At 41.7% G+C, this 19,475-nt stretch overlaps 1 protein-coding gene across 1 annotated transcript in view; it reads right to left on the bottom strand.

The window, feature by feature from the left end:
- Positions 1-10,998: 10,998 nt before the first annotated feature.
- The window catches only part of LOC139653865 (cadherin-18), a 68,760-nt gene continuing 60,283 nt past the window's right edge, over positions 10,999-19,475 (bottom strand). The window contains exon 11 of the mRNA XM_071530866.1: positions 10,999-11,495. Within this exon, the coding sequence (XP_071386967.1) occupies positions 10,999-11,495 (497 nt within the window). The remainder of the gene's footprint in view (positions 11,496-19,475) is intronic.

Below are 19,475 nucleotides of genomic sequence, written 5' to 3'. Positions count from 1 at the left end.
AGATGGAAATCGCGTAAATAGAAGAGGAAGAAGAAAAGGTGCCAAAAAACAAATTATGGCAGAAATTACTGAGAGTTCTCTCTTCACCAAAATACTGTGGTTAATTTGAGCTGGAGTTTTTACTTAACAAATTACAGATATGGCAGATTTGCACAGGATTAAAGTCACCAACGTTCTCTGCAATTATTACAAATCACTGGACGTTCTTAAGTAGCCTAATATTAGTCCTGTGCGAAAAAGGCTAGTCTCAGTATTTTCTCTTTTTGCCATGTTGCTCTGAAGAATAAGTATTGGACTATTTCTACTTTGTGGCAAACTTTACTGTGTTTCATGGAAATACAGCCAACCCACCAAACCCTCAGCACCCACATGAGATTCCTTTCTGGGACTAGCCAAAAGCTAAACGGTCACACTGAAGGGATTTCGCTCCGTGAAATGTAACTTTTTTTTTTTGTTTTTTTTTTGTTTGGAGTGAATACCAAAGACAATCTGGAGACTCTGGATGCTGTCATCATTAATTGGCTGCTTGTTTTGTGTCGTTGTTTTTTCTCCCTTTTTTTAATTGTTGTTTTGGTTGCGAACATCGCAGTCACTGAGGGAATACAGTGGAAGTGATAATAAAGTGCTGTGTAGCGGGGTTTCATTTATTTGTTTATTTCTTCTAAAGCGTCATATTAAATAAACTTCCCTTGGAGATTTGGATAGTCAGCTGGGACGCGGCTGTGCTGCGAGGCGGCTGCTGCGCAGGCTCGGGATATTAGCTTCAGAGAGGATCTAGGACAAGACTCAACGCTGCAGTATGATTTCAATATGTCATCCACACATGTGGGTCGCAAACATTTCCCCAGAGTCTCGGAATCTGAGTCTGGAGAACCAATTGTGTTCCTCACACACACGTACATGATAATCAAAATCATCTCGCCCCCCTCTCCTTGGGGAAATCTCTCAGTACTACAAAAAGTAGTAATTCTTTGTCCATCTCTATTTGCTGCTGTGCAGGATTTTTTTTTTGTTGACTGGGTGTTTTGTTTTTTTTTCCTTTTCGCCAACAGTTTATTCAAAATGATCTGAGACATGAACACAGGTAGTGGATGCGAGAGTGGATGTGTTTATACTGATGTTCCCATTACACTCGCCTCAAACATAAATAATAGCCTAGTGAAGAATTCCTCAAATCGGTTTGTAAACAGCCTCCCAAAGCTTCCCCATTTAAACAATAACCACCGGTTCCATTTCTAGCGGCTTGCAGTTCCCTCTTAATCTCAGCGTATGTTTTGATCTCTGGAGGTTCCTGCTCATTTTGGAAGCAGCAAGATGCTGTTTAGCGCAAAGTCGGAGCATGTGATCGCTGCTCTTAGCCTCTCTTAAGACACACAGACGCCGCGGGAAGTGTGGACAGCAGAGGAAGAGCCCGTCCCTCGAGGCTTTTTTCGGTCTTTTTTATCTCCAGAAGAACGAGAATAATACGGGAGTATAACAAATCCCTGTGTGCCACACAAACATGCATAATCATGAGGTCGCCAAAACACTGGCGAACACAGACCCTTGTTCTTTGCGTTACCTATGGCATGTTGTTGTTTCTCCCTGCAGGTATTCCCTCATCACTCTGCGTGTCCTCGCTACACTTCTCAACTCAGATACGTCACTGCCATGCAGACCGGCATCAGTGGATCTGTCATCTTGAGGAAGCCCCTTCATGTCTTTTCCTTATATATTCTGCTGCAAGAGTTATGGTTTTGTTAAATATTAGATATCAGCCAGTTACCGTCATCCATTGCCGATTTGATGGCGGTTCCTCCTTGATAAAAGCTGCATAAAAGCAGCCCATAAACCTGCAATGAAAATGTATTTTCTTTGGGCATTTCATTTTTTCTTTTAATTGTATTCTAATTAATTATATTTTTCATGTAGTGACTGTAATGAACCCCAGAGTTTCCCCTATCACTGAATACATTTACATGCTCACCAATACCCTGATTACTGTTGGTAATCAGGTTAAGGCAGTAGTTCCATTACAGTGTTTACATGGTTCAAAGTATCGTGATGTCTCTAATAACCTGGTTTACATAAATTCATTTAATAATCAGTGTACCGCTCCTCACTGCACCACAGAAGCCGAGAGCGGCTGCGGCTGCTCGCAAATTTGTTAATCCCGTTATGTCGAGATCATGAGAGATCACGACTTAATCAAACTTTGTTGTCTGATGATCACAATATATTATCTCATCATCATTAGATAACAAAACGTGTTTTGATCAAGATCACGGCTTAAGTAGGTAGGTTACTGACTGTTTTTGCAATTTCAGCTGTGATCTCTCCTTCTGACACTGTTCAGTTCTACCTCAGACTTTTTACATCTAAACATATGAGCAACCATGGCCGCTCTCAGCTGTTGTTAGCTTTGTAAATTCAACATCCGAGTTACTGCGTCTGGTGACATGCGCAGTTTAAAAACGGCAAAAAGAAATCTGATAAGGCGTTTACATGCCCCAGTAAATCGAAAAGCTGAGCAGAAATGTAACCGGATTATGCTTAGTCTTAGAGTATGACCTTACCCTGATTAAGATAATCAGATAAGGTGTTTACATGACAATTTCAATCGTCAAAGTATTGCCTTAATCAGGTTAAGATAGAATTATTCGAATAGGTGGCATGGGTCATCCTGCCTTAAAGAGCAGCTTATACCCTAGAAGAATTTGATTAATCTGGGTTTCAATGGAAAGTTTTAGTGTCCCATGATGGTCTAAATGCTGTTTCAGAGGCTTTTCCACCCTGCCAAGAATAAAATTCTGGGGGGAAACACTGAATCCTTGTAATTTTTTGGCATGGAAATTGTCAAATTTAAAGATATTGAATCGGCTATCAGAAACTTCAATGCAAAAATACTGGCACCAGCCTTCAGAAAGCCATATAACATAACAGAAGTACTCTATGCTGTGTCACACAGATATGAACCGTACTGTACATATACAACATTGCAGTGCACTTGACCGCTATTACCCGCTATCATCTATTATTGTTATCAAAAATGAAACGCCACAGTAACTCCTTTCAAAGCTCAATGGTTTTGTCTCTCATGAATATCATGAAGGCAAATCAATCAAAGTGCTTTATATATTCTGTCCCTCATTCACTGGAATGTCAGGAACACTCAACAGTGTCTCCCCAAAGACCTCATTATCCTCTTAATTTCCAATTATTTCAAAGACAAATGAGTACACCTGGCATCCCAAGCAAACCTGTCAATGATGAACACGGGAGACGATGCCATCCGCACTTCCTCTCACTGGAGATAAATGGGCCGACGATCAAACAGTTTTTCTCTCTTTTTTTTTTTTTGTTCGTGTTTTTTTCCACTAGGCTGGATTTCAAGTAGGACTTCCATCTCATGCAAACAGCTCTTCCTTTCATTCGGAGTGATGGGAGTGATGGGTAGGGCGCTGTCCGTCATGCTGTTGCAGTGTAGCCGGTTTCCGGCTGACAGGAGATCAGATACACCTGAGTGTTTGTACCATGGGAGCGGTGTGTGTTTGGAAACGATGTTTACAGGCGTCCTAGTGGGTCAGTTGGCTGGAGTGCAATATCCTTGACTCAACTCTGGCCTGAGACCTTTTTTACATTTTACCACCCCCTCATCTCTCCTGTCTCTCTCTACTGTAAACGATCAAAAAAAGCAAACATGTCAACAACAAAAAAAAGCAGCATTCACCCTTGTTTGGATCCCTTTCTGTCCCATTAGAAAGGCTGGCATAGTGGTAATTTGTGAGATTATTGTTTGGATTTAAATAGTGTGTCCAGTGCTGTGATGTCTGGCCAACAGTGTTCAGCTATCTGTTGTAGCTATCGCTGCTCATGCTAAGTACCCAGTTCTTCTTCTATTTATTCTAAACAAAACGCTGTTGCTGCTGCCGGATACATAAACGCATCAATTCCTGTGTATCAGAGGATTTTTCCCAGACACCTGGTGTTCAGAACAGCAAATGTAAACGATTTCATGAACCGGGTATAGGTTCAATCGCAGTTGTGCTATATCAATTGGCAATAGAAAGCAGCAAAACAGACATTTATTTATACGAAAATATGAATTTATTACTTTAAGTGAACCATCATAGATAGATTTTAAGCCAGTTGGATGATGTCTGCTTATAAAGTTGTCAGTCAAAATAAAGTTACAGGAATACTTTGCATTTGAATTCTGATGTCTTGATTTTTTCTGATGGTTTTAGCAAGACACAACATCTCATGTAGCTAGGCTACTCCCTATGATGCTAAACTAGGGTTCGTGGGTGTCAAAGCTGCACATGGCAACTGTGCACATTGGCAGCTCCAAATGAAAAGTGAGAGGTAAGTGTTTGAAAACTGAACTTCAATACCCAGAAATCCTGTACTGTGATGTCAGTAAACTGCCACAGCCCCGGCCTGTCTGTGATGCTTTATACCAAAGATACCCAAGGGATGAAAGAGGCATAAGATCTAATCAGTGAGTCCTCCAGTTTTCTCTGGATGGAGCGCTCACTTGCTGCTGTTTTGGACAAACATTTCCTACCAGTGATCACCTGCCACCAGAAGTTCATTTGGGCAAATAAGGTTTATCTACAGCATCTCAATTAGTGAGGATGGGCCGCTTTTCTCTGTTGCAGCTCCACTTAGTGATCTAGCCTGATAAGACGGGGTGTATTTCTACTTTAAAATCTTGCCTATAGTGCAGCTTTAAAGGACTGGCAGTGTGTGGGTGAGAGCTGGCATGCCATTGTGGTTATCAAGTGGGAACCTCCTATCACAGATGTTTCATTGAATTAGGCCCTCGACACGCTGATCAGACCCACACTCACTTACACCGCACCGACAAACAGGCTTACACTAAGCCCACAAGGGGCTGAGGTTATCAAGTTAGAAACACAGCGCGTCTCAAGTGCAGTACAGTAAACCGAGCTCCTACCTGCTGAGCGCTGGGAATAATTTAATAATTTCATGCATTAGTACAGTGGGATACCGATTCCACGTGTGCAATATGCATGTATGCTGCTGTACGTGGCTTAGTTTGGCGCTGAATTATTTAAAACGCTATGATTTGTGAATGCCAGAACGGTGGGGGGTACCAGCACGCCCAGATAAATTGTTAATGTTCATAATATGTACTCTGTGATCATTTGTTTTGTTTATGGGGCTACTGACAGTGGGGAAGGTATGATGTATTTGACTCATTCCCAGGGAAGAGTTTCCCAGAAAATAATGTAAACACACTCCAGAAAGTAACCATCTTAACTTAGCGATTTAATGCTGCGTTGAATCTTATTTTCCTTAAAATGAGTGAGCAAAAATCTGCCAATAGTGAGAGATAATTTCATTTGTTTCAACACAATTCAGCTTGATTCCAAATTGGCTGAAAAGGTGACATGATTATGATGTTGACACGTTACTAGAAAATTCACAAGTGAAATTTTCTGACTCCCCCATCAGATATATATTTACTTATTCCAAGAGAAATTGGGCTTTAAGACTAAATACAAGTTTAAACTACATTTTAAAAGATGGAGTTTTTCTTTGCAGTGCATTCCTGATTGGGTTTTTTCATTTTTAACCTCATGAAGCAGCACATGAATAAGTCTCATATTCATGAAGAGGTTTCAGTAGCATGATGCAGTGGTTTAAATTAGTCACACACTAGTGAAGCAAGTCAGCAGCCGCCTGTTGCCCCCCCCATAAGTTTTCAAGGCTGTCCAGGTCATCTGTCTCGCTGACGGTGGCGTTTTAAAACCCCTAATTTTGCATTCTTTGTTGTTTATTCTTTCATTTCATCGGAAATGGCTGCCACAGAGGTGAGGTGTCAGGGAGACATATGCTAATCAAGGAACATAGACATATTTTCTTTTGCCTGGGAGCAACGCCGGCATATAAATGCCCCATAAAATGTGAAGTATTTTACATTGGTGTAATTGTATTTTCTAAACAGGCTCACTTCAAAAGCCTAAATTCAGACGACTTTATTTTCCCTATAATGGCCTCTCCACCTCCACAAACATCAATGGAGGAAGATTTGACACTGATAAGTCACTCTGTGTCAAGGTTTGAAATTCCAAATTTAACCAAGTTACTTTTCAACGGCAAACAAACCTTCGCAGCCTCCCCAAAGTTTGGGTAAAACAACTTTAATGATAGCAAGTTTGAATTTGAAGGGATTTTTTTCGTCTCTTTTGATCTTTTATTTCCAATTCACCTTCAGATACTCGGGAGTCATGAACATTTATAATATGCAAAGCCCTCTTTTATTAAATCATACTCTATCTGAAAGCTTCAAGCCTTCAGTCTTCTTAGAAGTCTCTGACCTCAAATGCTGGCAGAAGTCTGTCAGCAGCGACTCTGCAGGCCCCGAGGCCTTAGCTTACACAACCTACTGGGAAAAAAAACCCATATACCAACATATACACACATTCATAAGAACCCCCCCCCCCTCTCCCCAATTTATATTCGATAAACTAACACAAACGCACTCTCAACCCTGACCCGATATGAAAAATACAATTAACGTTGTTTTGCTGTAAACAACCCCCACTGCATGATCCATGGCCGCTCTTTCATAAGATGAGAGGGTGTTAAAGGTGAAGGAGGCAGTAAAGCATCATGAGAAGCATCACCACTGCTCCAAGAGTTGTATTTTGTTAGATAATCCATTCTGCTTCTTTTGACAAAAGATAAAGCCTTGGGGGCTATTTCTCCCAACACACATCCGCACGCAGCCTGTGAGATATTGCCCCTGCCTTATCTCAGAAACATATGGGCAGCGCTTTGATAGATTGTGCCTCTATGCGGAAGAAATCTTTATTCAGGGAGTGACGGTTTAATTCCATGTAAACCTCTCTCTCGGTGTCTTCTTTACCACATTATCTTACTTTTCATATTCAACGCAACGGCGAAACTTGGCGTTCCCCCGGAAACTTTACGCCACTTTTTAATTAATTAACATTTGTGTTCATTTCTCAGCTAAAACTTGTTCTGTTAAGTGTCATGTGTGCTTAATTACCTAACAAGTAACTAATTGCCTCGAGATTAGTTTTTCCAGTCATGGATGAAAAATCCCCCTCTTAAGATGCTCTGTTCTACGCAAGATTTATCTTCCATGCAAATTTGCAAGGCTTGGATATGAGAAGCACATACTGTGTACAATAAAGTGGACTTCACTGGCTGTAGGGAATGATGTTGATTTCATGTTATCAGTCTAGCACGTAGAGACACTGCAGTGTAGCGTTATACAAACCACATTACCCATTAGGGGTCAAATTCATTGCCTTTAGATAGAATGGGATTCTTAATTACACACAGTAAAATCAGCTAATTGTGCAACTAAATCAATTAGAGGTAGCAAATGATTTCCTGCTGCAGGGCGGACTTGGATATGCTGCATATGGACGTCATCATGCAAGGCTACAAGGGGAAGAGACCGTAAGATGTTTGAGGCTTTTAAAATACTGTACTACAATGAATAATAACAGATGGAAAATCAACACTGGATACTTGTGGATGGATTTGGTCAAAAATACTCTTTCTCCCTCAAATCTGACTGTAGATCTTTACTGTCGGGTTGCAGGAATAAGGGAAATTATGCTTAATTTCTTGCTGAGACCCAAATGCCTCTCACGGGGTCGCTCAGTAAATAAATGACCATGTAAACTTTTGATTCAAGTAATGGAAAGAAAAGAAAAAGAGAAAATGTGCAGTTGCATAGTTTTTAACTGAGGGCATTACAGCGTAAGTATCCATCTTCCAGATCAGAGTTCCTTCTTCCAAAGCCCTCGTCCTGTTTGCCAGTGTTCAGCTGTGTCCAGACATGGCCCTGCAGGCCAGGTCCTGATATATTTGCTGCCTGAGGTAAGAAATCTCGACACCTTAGGCGCCTGGCGGTCTTCTGAAAGTCGCAATTGCTTGTTGGCTATGTTTACTACACTAAGAGAGACTGTTTGTTTAGGCTCGAATAGGCAAAAATAATTGAGGAAAGGGGGGAACGGTAGTTTGCAAGAGTTCCATTGACTGCTGCTGCGTTCATTTGACAATCAAGCAATTAGGTTCAAATGGAAGATGGGAAGCTAATACTAATCATTACCAATTACTGGCTTTTTGCTTCAACTTTACAAATTTAAAAACGAAGAATTGAAGGAACAATCAGGGATAAACAAACAAACCAATAGGTATTGAATTGTTATTTTGGGCTCCTCTATGGTTGGCTCGGGCTCCGGCTACCTAACATGACCTGTGCCGAGGGCCAGCCCCGGGGCTCAGCACAGACGTTGGAGGAATCTCTATGCCTGTCTCCTTGTTTCAGTCCAATTGTGAAAAGACAAAAACACACTCAGAGTTATTCTGTGGGCAGAAGGAGATAATGAGCAAGAGAGATCGAAATAGGGAGATGCAGACAGAGGGGGAGAGAGAGAGAGAGAGAGAGAGAGAGGATTGTTATGGAGAGAAGAGAGGAGTGATGTCAGGAGGTGCGAGCAGAGGGTCTGTAAAATATTCATCACCCTCCCTTCTTCTTTCCTCAGACCCCCGTCAGCGTTTCTGAGGCAGCCGAGACCCAGAGGTCCAGGAGAGCATGACAGGACAGAGCAGAGTTAGGGTTGGGTGGACGCCTGCTGGGATTACTAAACAGCATGCTTAAAATGCCAAGTGCAACTGATGCAATTTCCGCAAGTTCTGATGTTAGTGCCTTGATACTTCTGTTTCATCCACAATCATGCTATGTCGTAATTACACGGAGTAGAGCTGAAGAGTTTTATGAGAAACTCAGCATTTGAGACAGCCATTCACCCTTCTTGACATCTGTTTTGTACAAAATGCTTGATATCACAAAATGAAAGCAAATTGTACAACTCTTTGAAGGTTAGTCGGTAACTTAAGTCCTTGGTTGGCAAAACAACACCGCTTTAACAGACCAGACGGATCCTCTATACTTCATTAGTAGTAAATGATGAATGTGAGGCAATGATCTTTTTTTTTTCCAAAATGGACTTCCTCAACTAAGGAACATAATGATGCAAGTCCTTTCACTTTAAGCCATATGTCATACAGATATCACTGTTTTTTACTTTGGGAAAGAATGGCTCTTCTCGTAGAGAGGACTAGACTTCTCATGGCAGCTGGAGAAGGCAAGAAAGACATGTAAAGAAGGGAAATGTGACATGATTAAAGTTATTGCTACGGTATAAAAGGCTCTAATCAATATTTGTGAACAACTCTCTCACAAATGCAGGAAGCAGATAACTAAGACTTGAACCTCTGATGTCCTCCAGTAAAATCTGGAAGTCCTCTATTGTAAACAGGTATGGTAGAGTGCTTTATAGGTGCTCAGGTGGAGGGAGGGGTGAATACTGTTGTAAGAGAATCACTGAACCACATATTTAATTGGCTTGATTGACTTAATTGCCGTTGCCATAGCGACTACAGTTCACCGAGCTCCTTCCTGGTATGTGAATGCACCACACGCCAGCCTAGCGCCGGCTCATGCCCGTTTGACTCCTACCGTACCGCCTGGTGTACGAGCGCACACTGGATTTCCCTAATGCGGGGCTCCTGGGGCTCTGTGCGGTCTAAAGAGCCCATACCATAATTCCCTTAAGCACTGCACGATGCAAAAAACGTCACGCACGAACAAGCTAACGAACTAATGAACCGGTGAGCACACTGTCGAGGGGCTCCGGAGCACCTCATAAATTGGAAAGTTGACCATGAGAAGACCCAGGGGGATTTTCAGGGGATAAGGTTGCATTTTCCGGTTCTGCGGTTCCAGACAATCAGTCGGCAATTCATTATCTACAGAGGAGCTCAAGATTTTACATCTTGATAGGATCACAGGTTTGAGCCTTAGCTTTACCGTTTCTGGCTTTGGGAGAGAGTTGTTCACATTCACAATAATAATTGGACTGGCTGAACTATCTGAATAACATACACTACCAGTCAAAAGTTTGGACAAACCTCATTGAATGCATTATGTTTCTCATTATCTTGAAGCCATTCTGATCTAAAGTCTTACGCTTAAATGCTTGAAATGTGTTTCTTAGACAAATATAAATAGTGAAGTTGATGCCTATATATGAATTTCTTTCCAAAGCCTTTGCCTTTCCATCAAGGCAAAGGGCGGCTACTTTAAAGAATCTAAAATATAAGATAGTTTAACACTTTTTTGGTCACTGCATAATTCCATTTGTGTTTTTTCATAGTTTTGATGTCTTAACTTTTATTCTAAAATGTGAAAAATAGTAAAAATAAACAAACATGCATGTGTCCAAACATTTGACTCGTAGTGTATATGGAATACTTGAATTGAGTAGCATAAAAATGCGGGGAAAATATCTGCCTGCCACCGCTCAGAGTTGTATTTTATGTGGGTTATTCTGCATTAGCTCGCCTCTCCAAGGTTAACATCAAGCAGGCTTGAGTGACTTTACATTATATTCCCTCTAATGTTGTACATGGCCAATTTCAGTGACCGCTAAAAAGATAATGCTCAAGTGGAATAAATGAGACAAAACAGAGCCTCATTTGACTGCTGCGTTGTCATTACTGTGCATATGGCTGGCTCACTATCGTACTCTGTGCACTGAATCATGAACAACTTGGCTAATTCCTTACGCCAAGATAATCTTAACTGCAAACCATATATCCACTCTCAAAGGAAGAGAAGTGTACGCTTTGTCACATATATCCACTCATATGGATTTCAGGACTTTATTGAGCAATAAAAAATATACACCAAGGAAAATAATATTTTCCTTTTTTCCTTATTGTTGTTTTTCCATCTCAAAATCTGATTTAATACTTCCAGATGAACGACCGATGGTCCAAAGCGACAAAATGAAAAAAAACAAAAAGGGCAGTCAGTTAGTTCAACAGTAGAAGTTGGAACGACCGGAGCAGTTTGAAAGCATCTCTGTTTGTTTAAATTGTTTACTGTAAATTTGAAAAAAGGATTTCAAACGGATTTGGTTTTAACAGGAGCGAAATCACAGACTAGGTCGTCACATCTGAATCTGCCTCTCCGTACAGTTGTGCCAGTTTCTGGAACTCGGGCCCCCAGTCGTCCAGGTAGTTATAATCCTGCTCCGAGTGTGTGCCGGGCGAGTCTAAAGAGCTGATGGACCCCGTGGGCGAGCCCTGGCCCTCGTAGGCGTAGGTCTGGAGCGAGTCGTAGGGCGGCACGCTGGTGTCCATGTCGGCCTCCACCAGTCTCTGTTTGATGAACTCGTGCACGTCCACCTCGTCTGGCTCTGCCGAAGAGCCGCGGGGCGGGCCGCGGTGCTGCCTCGCCTCGGGGCGAACGTCCCGCCGGAACTTGAGCTCCTCGGCGGCGGCGGGGTTGCGCAGGGCGATGATGTCGAAGGCCTCGGTGTCCTCCTCGCCGCCGCCCTCGTCGTCGTACGTGACCACGTTCTCGCGGATGTCCTCTTCGGAGATGATGAGAGGCTCTTTCTTGCTCCGCCGCAGAGTGATGAACAGAACCACGATGGCTACAAGAGAGGACAGAGAGAGAGAGAGAGAGAGGGAGAGAGAGAGGGAGAGAGAGAAAGAGAGATGTTTTCAACACAACGGTCATGGAATCAGCCACAGACAGAGAGCAGAATGACTGAGCTTATTAAAGATGCTGTGACATGTCTTAGTGGTGAAACTTCTGGTGAAATATATTTTGACAAAGGAAAAGTAAATTAGCAAAGTCATACACTACCAGTCAAACGTTTGGACACACCTGATTGAATGTACTATGTTTCTCATTCTCTTAAAGCCATTCTGATCTAAAGGCTTATGCTTAAATCCTTGAAATTTGTTTCTTAGACAAATATAAATAGTGAAGTTGATGCCTATGGATGAATTTCTTTCCAAAGCCTTTGCCTTTCCATCAAGGCAAAGGGCGGCTACTTTAAATAATCTAAAATATAAGATAGTTTTGATTTGTTGAGCACTTTTTTGGTCACTGAATAATTCCATTTGTGTTATTTCACAGTTTTGATGCCTTTACTATTATCCTAAAATGTGAAAAATAGTAAAAATAAAGAAAAATGCGTCTGTCCAAACTTGACTGGTAGTGTATGTCTTAGTGGTGACGCTTTTGGTGAAATATTAGTGCTGATTTTACTAAAAAAAACAGTAAGTAAGCAAAGTAAAGTCATAAGTGACAAGTAAAGTGATAATAATCCAGATCGAAATACAAAACATACCAAAAAATATGAAGTAGTAGTAAATCAAAAGTAGATAATTAAGGGAAATTGTCTTATTCATATAATATATTGACATAGACAAACTTCAGTGATGAGAACCACAACAGTTGTAGGAGAGAGATAGAAAAGAATCAAAAGCGCTTTGTAAACAAAGAAATTAACAACAAATGCTTAGCTGAGCAACATCACATCATAATGGCACAGTTGGACGTGGTTACAATGCTCAGCTTGGTTTTATGCTAATGCCGCTCGCTGTGTGTGTCTACGTTGTTTGTTAATTCATAGCTCATAACGGATTAACACGTTGTGGTTCGTAAACAGCTAACCAAATGAGAGCCGCACATCAGCCGTTTTTATGTGCATATTTATCCGATTTTCCATCAGGACACTAAAACTAGCCAAGCGTTGAAGAGTTGTAAATCAATAATACACATTAGCCATCATTAGCATTGGCTGTGATGATTCTTTGAATGCAAGCTGCCGAGTTGATGAGAATATACTCATTATCATCTCTGCAGCAGATTTAACATCACATCCAGCCAAAGTGCAATATGGCAGGTTGAGAGAGGGTAAACACGTCGGCACACTGGGTTAACATATGCAGGCGAGTCTATTCATTTCACAGTTTTAGGTGAGCTCAGTCATGGGGAGAATGCACCAATTTTGCCACAGTAAATGAAATGTTGTATATCTATGCTGATAAGCAGCTTACAATGTGTGAAAATCTTATCTAACTGTTAATGAAGTCATGAAGCAAAGTAATATTTGATGACATGCTACAGCTTGAAACTTGCTCCCACAAAAATGAGAGTTATGCTTCTTGAGTTAATGATGACCGCTCTACAAGATGTTAGCACTAACATCCATTTAATAAAATGGCGACAGTGAGGAGAGAACATTTTTACAGCAGTGTGATATCTAAAAGGAGTTCATTATACTACATTAGCAGAGACGACCCAAATATATCGCTGCTCCTGCAGAGATATTTAGCACCATTTGCTTCACAGGCAAATTACATTGAATGTTAACAGCAAGGGAAAGTCAAGGTTCAAACTAAGGAACGAGGAGATCAAATCCTTCAGATGAAAAAGCGTTTTTTTTAACAAATGAGATAAGTGCGGCGCACACCTCGGTGCTCCATATCAAACTGCTGTCTATATTTATACAAACAGCAATGTGCTGTTCGTATAAATATAGGTGAGAGCTTTCTCATCTGCTGAAACCCCTGAAGCAGTCTGACAGTGGGTGGATCTTTACTATCTGATACATAGGCAGAGACAGAAGGAGAGGAAGGAGGTGGAGAGAGAGGGAGAGGAGGCTGAGGTAGAGGTTGCAGCTTTCACAAGGTGTGGGATGGAGTGATGCATTTGGCGGATCTATTTATTCATTAAATTAATTTAGTTGCTGTATGGCATATTGTGGATGCGCTATGGGACTGTTTCACTGACAGGGATTAAGTCTTGGACCCGGACTAGGCGGGGGCGTTCACACCAAGCATATTTGGAGTGGGTTTACTCCAACACTGGAGCCTTTACTCCTTCAGTTCGCTTCATTAAACCAAATAACCGGACCGTGGCAGACTGTCCTCTTCCAAGTGAACTGCGATGCGGTTCGTTAGGAGAGAGAATGTAATCTGAACCAACTGCAGGAAATGACCCCCAAACATCTGAACAGCATCATCAGGACATCTGATAGCAGCAGTTACTCATGCTTGGAAAGGCCCGGCATAACAAAGTGAACCAAAGGCTAACACAGTCTGGACTGATGCTCATATTCGGCTATTTGTTCATGTATTCTCAACTTGTATGAACACCAGAGAGGGGAAATTACAGAGTCCATCATCAAGTTAAAGGGACTGGAATCAAAATCTGTATCCTGGCAGGATGACAGGTAACAAAAACTCTGTCCAATAAACAAGCTGCTTGTCAGTCCATGTGACTTCTGTTTACAAGCTCTCTCTTTGCTTGTAATTGGGCAGTGTGAACTTAAACGAACCGAAAATAAAACGGCAACAAAGCACATTTTTCCGCTATGATTCAGACCAAAGAAAACAAACTGTAGGCTTGATTGCACGCTAAAACACTTATTCAAAACTAAAGTAATCATGCAGAGATTTGTGTTTATCTACATATATTTCAATGCTGGATTTTAAGGAAACTTAAACCCCCAACTGTGTATGATTAGTCCATGATCCACCCAGGCTCTTCTAGGAAAACCTGGTGCAGTAACACAGCCCAAGTGGGGTTCGGGATGGTGAGAAAAAAAAAAAAAAAAAAAGCAATTTATCTGGGACAGTGCTTATCGGTGCAGTGTTTAAAATGTCCAATCACACAATTCAAGGAAGTGAGTGTGTGCGAGGTATGATGGGTCAATCACTGTGAGCAGAACTAGGAAATAAAGACTTTTTTTTTTTTTTTTTTTTTAAATTACTACTTTTCGAGCCATTAGATTTTTTTTGGCCCCGGACTATCTAGAGTTTAAGACCCCACTGTGCTCCAGAAGTGAATAATCCAAATTTAATGAAAACAGGGAAATGATACCCAGGCAGTGGGTTAATGCAACCCTTAGTGATTTATTCACCAACATCTCAAACGCCTCACTGCACTCTCTACCACTCGTGATAAACAGTAATCCAACAATATTTTTAGTAAAGTTTCCTATCCGCTGTACTCACTATATTGTTATACACTCTCTCCAGTAATGCTCCCATAATGGTTTATTCAGGTCGTTTCATACGCCTGGCGAAGACCAGTTGAGGTCTAACCGTTGCTCAATAAACCTCTTATTACACCAGAGAGCATTAATCCAGTTTGCAGATATCTATTGTGGAAGTCCCCCTCCATGCATTTATCCTGCTTCTATCCCTCACCGGTGCTGCAGAGGCTTCTTCTTCCTTGAAGTCAATACAGAAGAACCGAAGGAGTGTATTGTAAAACAAAATGTAATGTTTCTCAGCCAAATAGTGGGCCATTTCGTTGTAACTTCTGAAAGCTCAAAACTTATTTTCCCCAAACGTATTTTCCTCCTGAGGAAGAAATGGAGGTGCGGCTTTCATTCGGGAGGCATAGAGGAAAAACTGAGACGCACAATACGATGGCTGTTTTGCTTTTTTATGCCGCGGACCTGCTCATGTTTTTGGATACGCATGCACTGCCTCTTCACTGTAATCCAAATTTAAGCCACGTTCATGAGAACCAACTACATTTTCAAGTGTGACTAATCCACTTTAAGGCGGTTGAACCAGGGACAGGACTTAATCTTGAATGACGAGAGTTATCTATAATATTTAAGGGACTTTTAATGGACAAGACATACATTTGGTGTTAAGTTTCTGTACTGGTAAGCATTGCAGTCCTTGAGAAATAATCCGGACCTCATCAGACTCAAATGTTTGTGTGGCAGTTTGTCCTTAAACTTTGTCTTGGAACTGGACTGAAAAATGAGAAGGACTGAATCATGGATGGAAATTATATGAAATAAAAATCATAAAACTGAAAGAAATCACAATTCTTTATACAAACTTGAAAAGGTGTGACTCTATAAAGATTCTTGGGTTCGGATTATTTAGTATATTTTTAGTATTAGTAGTGATGGTTGTCAGTGCCATAACCCATTCTCCTTCCAAAAAGGGCCTTATAAAAAAAAAACTTATAAAAGGGCCTTGGAAAAAACATCTTACCTCAAAAAGAAACAAAAAACAATCACACAAAAACAAATCACGATGACAAGCCGAGACACATCTGAATTGAATTTCCAAGTCATGTCTATGTATCTGACACACACTGATGCTCTTTCTTCCTCTGTCACCTGTGGATACCTTCTGCTCTTCTGCTGCTTTTCCAACACTCACCTCTCACTCCACCCTGTGTGCAGATCTCTCTCTCTCTGTCTCTCTCTCTCCTGTCTGTCTTTCCTTATATCTGTCTGTCTTTTCTTCTCTCTCTCTCTCTCCTGTCTGTCTTTTGTTATATCTGTCTGTCTTTTCTTCTCTCTCCCCTGTCTGTCTGTCCTTCTCTCTCTCTCTCCCTCTCCTGTCTTTCTTTCTCTCTCTCCTGTCTGTCTTTCCTTCTCTGTTTGTCTCTCTCTCTCTCTCTCTCCTGTCTGTCTTTCCTTCTCTCTCTCTCTCTCTCCTGTCTGTCTTTCCTTCTCTCTCTCTCTCTCTCTCTCTCCTGTCTGTCTTTCCTTCTCTGTCTCTCTCTCTCTCCTGTCTGTCTTTCCTTCTCTCTCTCTCTCTCTCTCTCTCTCTCTCTCTCCTGTCTGTCTTTCCTTCTCTCTCTCCCTCTCTCTCTCTCTCTCTCTGCTGTCTGTCTTTCCTTCTCCCCCCCCCTCTCTCTCTCTCTCCCTCTCTCTCTCTCTCCTGTCTGTCTTTCCTTCTCTCTCTCTCTCTCTCTCTCTCTCTCTCTCTCTCTCTCTCTCTCACACAACACACCAAGCGTGTTTGGAGCAGTTTATTCGAACTCTGGAGCGTTTACTCCTTTAGTTCATTCATGTCAGGTCAGAACGATGTCATTCCAATGCTGAAAATATCTCAGTCCTCTTCATAGTGACCTATGGTGCCGTTTGCTAGGAGTGATCCGAACCAACTACAGGATACAAACAACCCCAACGTGTCCTTTTTGGGGTCTGTTTTATGGGTATAAGGAGATGGATGTTGATATCTGACAGCCAGCAGTTCCTCATGCCTTGAAAGCCTGGCATACCGAAATGAACTGAGGGCAAACTGCAGTCTTGGCTGATGCTCATATTCAGCTATTTCTTCATGTGTACAGAATCCACAAAGAGAGGAATGCTGCTTTTGGCTTGTGGACGCAACAATGGAGAGGCGCTCATCGGAAAACAGGGTGCACATGCAGGATTATCCAAAAAAAGAAAAAAAATCCAAGGCACACTCCCTTATGAACAAAAACTGGCAAGAATGAAAAAGAAGAAGAATTAAAAAGAATTAAAAAATAAAGGGAGTGTGCCTTGGATTTTTTTCTTTCTGGATATTTCTTCATCTGTTCTTTAATTGTTTTGAACACCAGATAAATTAGGCCTGCATGACAAAAAAAGGGCACAGACAAGTCTATTTTTAGCTGAAGTTACAGGGACTGGAATCAGATTCGTTTTGACTGAACCCGCCTCCAAAATCTCTAATCTCACAGGATGACAGGTCACCGAACCTCCTTCCCATTAACAAGCGACTTGTGAGTCATGTGACTTTTTGTTTACAAGCCCTGGTTCACTTGTAATTGGGCAGTGTGAACCGAAACGAACCAAATGCAAAAAAAAATGCAAATAAACTTTTCTTCTATTGTCCAGACCAAAGAAAAACTGTAGGTGTGATTTCTCCAAATGAACCGAGTCCTTAGGAAACACTTGCCCTTTGAATCTCAATCATGATCTTTGGTCTCTCTCTCTCCCTCTCAATCTCTCTCTGTCTCTCTCTCTCACTCTCTATCTCTCTCTCTCTCACACACTCTCTCCCTCTCTCTCTGTCTCTTTCTCTCTCTGCTGCCTGTCTCTGTCTCTCTCTCTGCTCTCTCTCTCTCTCTGCCCTAACCAGTATCTGCCTTGCGCTGATGATCACTGATGCAACCTCTGTCTCTCACTCAAGCGTTTGCTCCAACCAGAGGCGATGGCCTTTTGTTCCTCCCAACCGCAGGCTCTGGCGTAGAGCGGAGAGGCTGCCGATATGAATATGCATAACCTTCACGCGCTAATGTCCGCAGACAATCACCGACTGGAGGAGGGGAGACAGGCGATGGTGAACTGTGTTAATTATACAGTTTCTCTGACCGTGTCCTACTGCAGTTTTGTTTGCACAGTAAGGTATTTGTTTGTTTGTGGCATTTTCCCTCCCACACCTCTCAAACCCCAAGTTTGGAGATGTGTTTACTTTGGCGAGTTTAATGAGTTTCATTTGATCTTTGACTACAAGCCGTTTGCGCCTCCCATGAAAATCTGTATACCAAAATAGCGGTCAGAATGCTAAGTATGAGACGGAGAGTGGAGGAGAACGTGTGATGATGACAAGTCACAAACAAGAGATTTTCCATATCTCTCACTATGTTGAGACAGCAGGCAAATCCAATTTGATTTAAAATCTGATTTCAAGGCTGACTGTCCACATTTAAATTACAAGCGGCCAGATCAGATAAGTATATTTAGACAGTATAATCATTTGTATGGATGGGACGACAAAATTCAACATATCGGAATACATAAATGTGACGATACGTATCGTGGGGCAGAAAAAATGAATCATGATAGCTCCATGTTATTCTGCTGTAGTAATCACAAATTAGACGGCTTGCCCATCACAATTTCATAAGCTCTCCATCCAAATTATATTATTTTCACTTTGTAATGACATTTTTAAATTATTGTTTACATTCTAGCGAGCCAATGCCATCGCTAGAAAGATTTGTGTCTCAGAAATAAACATAATTCTGCACAGTCATACTTTGTCGTCATTGAACTCTCATTTATTACATCGTATCGTGGTTGTATCGAATCGTATCGCGAGATAAGCATGTCGTCCCATCCCTAATCATTTGCTGTCATTACGCCATTGGTTGTCATAGTAACGATGCACGCAGGCCGCATTTTCTGTCCAACAACTTTGGATGCTGCAACAAGCTACTAACATGGAAGTTTCACAATTGTTTATTCTGACTGCATGGCGGTGTTTTGTAGTCGCGATGCAGAACAAATCCGTCAGACGATGAAGGAGGCTGGTGTCTGCCATGTTGTCTGGTGCTGCTGTCACTGCTCTCCTCCATGTTTGTTGTTCACTGCTCTTCTTGTCGCAGTGCGTGATGTTAAATACGTGGTGGGTGGTGAGTAATGGAGAAAAAAAACCCACTTGAAATTCGATCTGGAGTGGTCAGACTTTCAGAGATGCGCATTTGAACTGCCACCTACGGACGCGGCTCGAGTCTGATCTGAAACGGATCGGATTCCATGTGGTTTTTCACTGTTCAGACTTTAAGGAAAATACTGTATCTGACCCGTATCGGCTATAGGAACAAAAATCAGATTTGAGCTGCCTTTCTGCACATAGCATGAGTCTCTGTCCTCTCTGCCTGAACTTCCCCTCTCCCCCTCCCTGGCAGATTATTCAGTATTCTTTCTATACGCTTCTTTCTTCAATCTCACTGACCCTGCAATCTCCATGCCCCTTCTTCTTTGCTGTCATCATCCTCACCATCTTCTTTCTTTCCAATCAGCCCTCATCTAGCCTCCCTCTCTCTCTGTCCTCCTTCCCTTTAACCATCACATCCTCCCCCCCTT

The sequence above is a fragment of the Centroberyx affinis genome, unplaced genomic scaffold, assembly GCF_046629955.1.
Source record: "Centroberyx affinis isolate AG114_WGS23_722 - 3 ecotype Tasmania unplaced genomic scaffold, CSIRO-AGI_Caff_v1 ptg001991l_1, whole genome shotgun sequence".
NCBI lineage: Eukaryota > Metazoa > Chordata > Actinopteri > Beryciformes > Berycidae > Centroberyx > Centroberyx affinis.
This window is presented reverse-complemented; position numbering and strand designations above follow the sequence as displayed.